Source organism: Colobus angolensis, unplaced genomic scaffold (genome assembly GCF_000951035.1).
Source record: "Colobus angolensis palliatus isolate OR3802 unplaced genomic scaffold, Cang.pa_1.0 Scaffold15, whole genome shotgun sequence".
Lineage (NCBI taxonomy): Eukaryota > Metazoa > Chordata > Mammalia > Primates > Cercopithecidae > Colobus > Colobus angolensis.
In genome coordinates this window covers 2,613,886-2,615,541 of record NW_012114599.1, presented here as the reverse complement: position 1 = coordinate 2,615,541, position 1,656 = coordinate 2,613,886, and the positions used below count along the sequence as shown (strand labels likewise).

General features: G+C 49.8%; 1 protein-coding gene across 1 annotated transcript in view; it reads right to left on the bottom strand.

Moving 5' to 3' along the window:
* Positions 1-1,089: 1,089 nt before the first annotated feature.
* ATP6V1E2 (ATPase, H+ transporting, lysosomal 31kDa, V1 subunit E2) overlaps positions 1,090-1,656 on the bottom strand; it is an 18,481-nt gene continuing 17,914 nt past the window's right edge. Inside the window, exon 2 of the mRNA XM_011936022.1 lies at positions 1,090-1,653. Coding sequence (XP_011791412.1) covers positions 1,270-1,653 — 384 coding nt within the window. The 3' untranslated portion in view covers positions 1,090-1,269. The remainder of the gene's footprint in view (positions 1,654-1,656) is intronic.

Sequence of the window (1,656 nt, the reverse complement as noted above, 5' to 3'; positions counted from 1 at the left end):
CAAAAATTATATAATCTGTATTTCTTGGCTCCTCCCAGAAGGTGCCTCACACTGGCCAGAAAAGATGCATCCAAGTTCCCCCAGGCACTAAACTATCCAAGGGAGGATGCTGCCAGGCACAGGGATACTTTGCAGACCAAGTGCAGACATTCACAAGCTCCTGAGGGTCCTGCCCTAAGACTCTGGTGCGGCAAGTTTGGCAGTGGTTGGCTCCCCCTTCCCACTAGCCACCAGTGTGGGCCTGGGCCAGGATCAGGGAAGCTGAGCTGGCATCTCTCCTTCCAGTGGGCAGGCTGCCCTATAGCGGACAGTAACTTCTAGAGTCTTTAAACCTCTACACCAGGACGGGCTCAGTATCTGGTGGGTAAGAGACTCACTCCTTCCCCCAAGTTGTCTACTGAATATGCCACGGAGCTGCCAGCCTTGGGCAGGGATTTCTGGCCCTGAAACTCCACAGAGCATGAAACCCCATTCTGACCCTCCCTGCATGTACACCAGGCCCCCGCCAGGGGCAGAGGGAAGCAGTGCTCACTGGGTGAGGTGGAGGAAGGCTGGGCCTGAGGGCACCAGAGGACTGGGAAATGGTTAGCCAACAACCCATCCAAAGAAGGTAGGCAGACTTTGGGAGTCAGTACCATGCGTGAGCCAAGGTTCCAAACCCCTGGCACATGCCCCAATGTTCCATCAAGTGTCACTTACAAAACACACATTCAAAGATGAAATTAGGAATTTCAGGGCAGCAAATACAGATCACTAAACCCCAGGTGCTGGGCCCTTCGGAGCATGGGTCCCTGTGTGATTGTGCTGGTTGGATGCCCATTAAATTGATTCTGGACATGTGAGGAAAACCTCTAGACCTCATTAAATAACATAAGTTTGGGTACTGAAGCTGAAACAAAGGAAGAAAAACACACTTCATACGCATATTAAACTAGAGCACCCAGATCCACAGGCCAAGAACACTATTCACATCTCACACATTCACCACCTGAGGCCAAGCTGAAGAGCAGATGTCATCACTCCCCTCATCCCAGACTGCAGAATGGACCAGAAGCTGCAGCGTGTATGGATGAGTTGGAATTTGAATTCTGAGCATTAATTTGGGCTTTATTTCAAAGTTAACACTTTAGCCATCCAAGGGGTATTCATGAAGAAAACCAGAACAATATCAGAGCACCAAAGAGGAGGAAACACTACTAGTTTCCTTTCCCCCCAAAACTTAAACTTTTATGGTTTAGTGGTTCAACACTAGCTTCACTTCCCAGAGGCTTATATAAAGAACTTTCTGTTGGCATTAGCACCAAACAAGGCCATTCGTATTTCTGGCATCTTTTCCTTGGCTGAGAGATCCAGTCGGCTTTCCAAGGTATTTGAAACCTTTATTCTCTGATTGCCACTGTAGACCTCCACACCTCCAGCTGCATTCACAGCCAGGTATGCCTCTTGATCAATCTGGACCTCCACATGTTTTTGGGAAATTGTCATGTATTTGGGGATGGCTTTTTGCACAGCAGCCTCCACCAGGAGGAGGTCCTGTGGCCGGCAGCGCACAATCATCACAGGTTCCAGCAGTCGGAGCAGACCCTGGAGCACCAGTTTATCCAGAAGCCCCTGGTAGACCTCTGGGTTCTCCACAATCCGGCTGAGTCTCAGCTT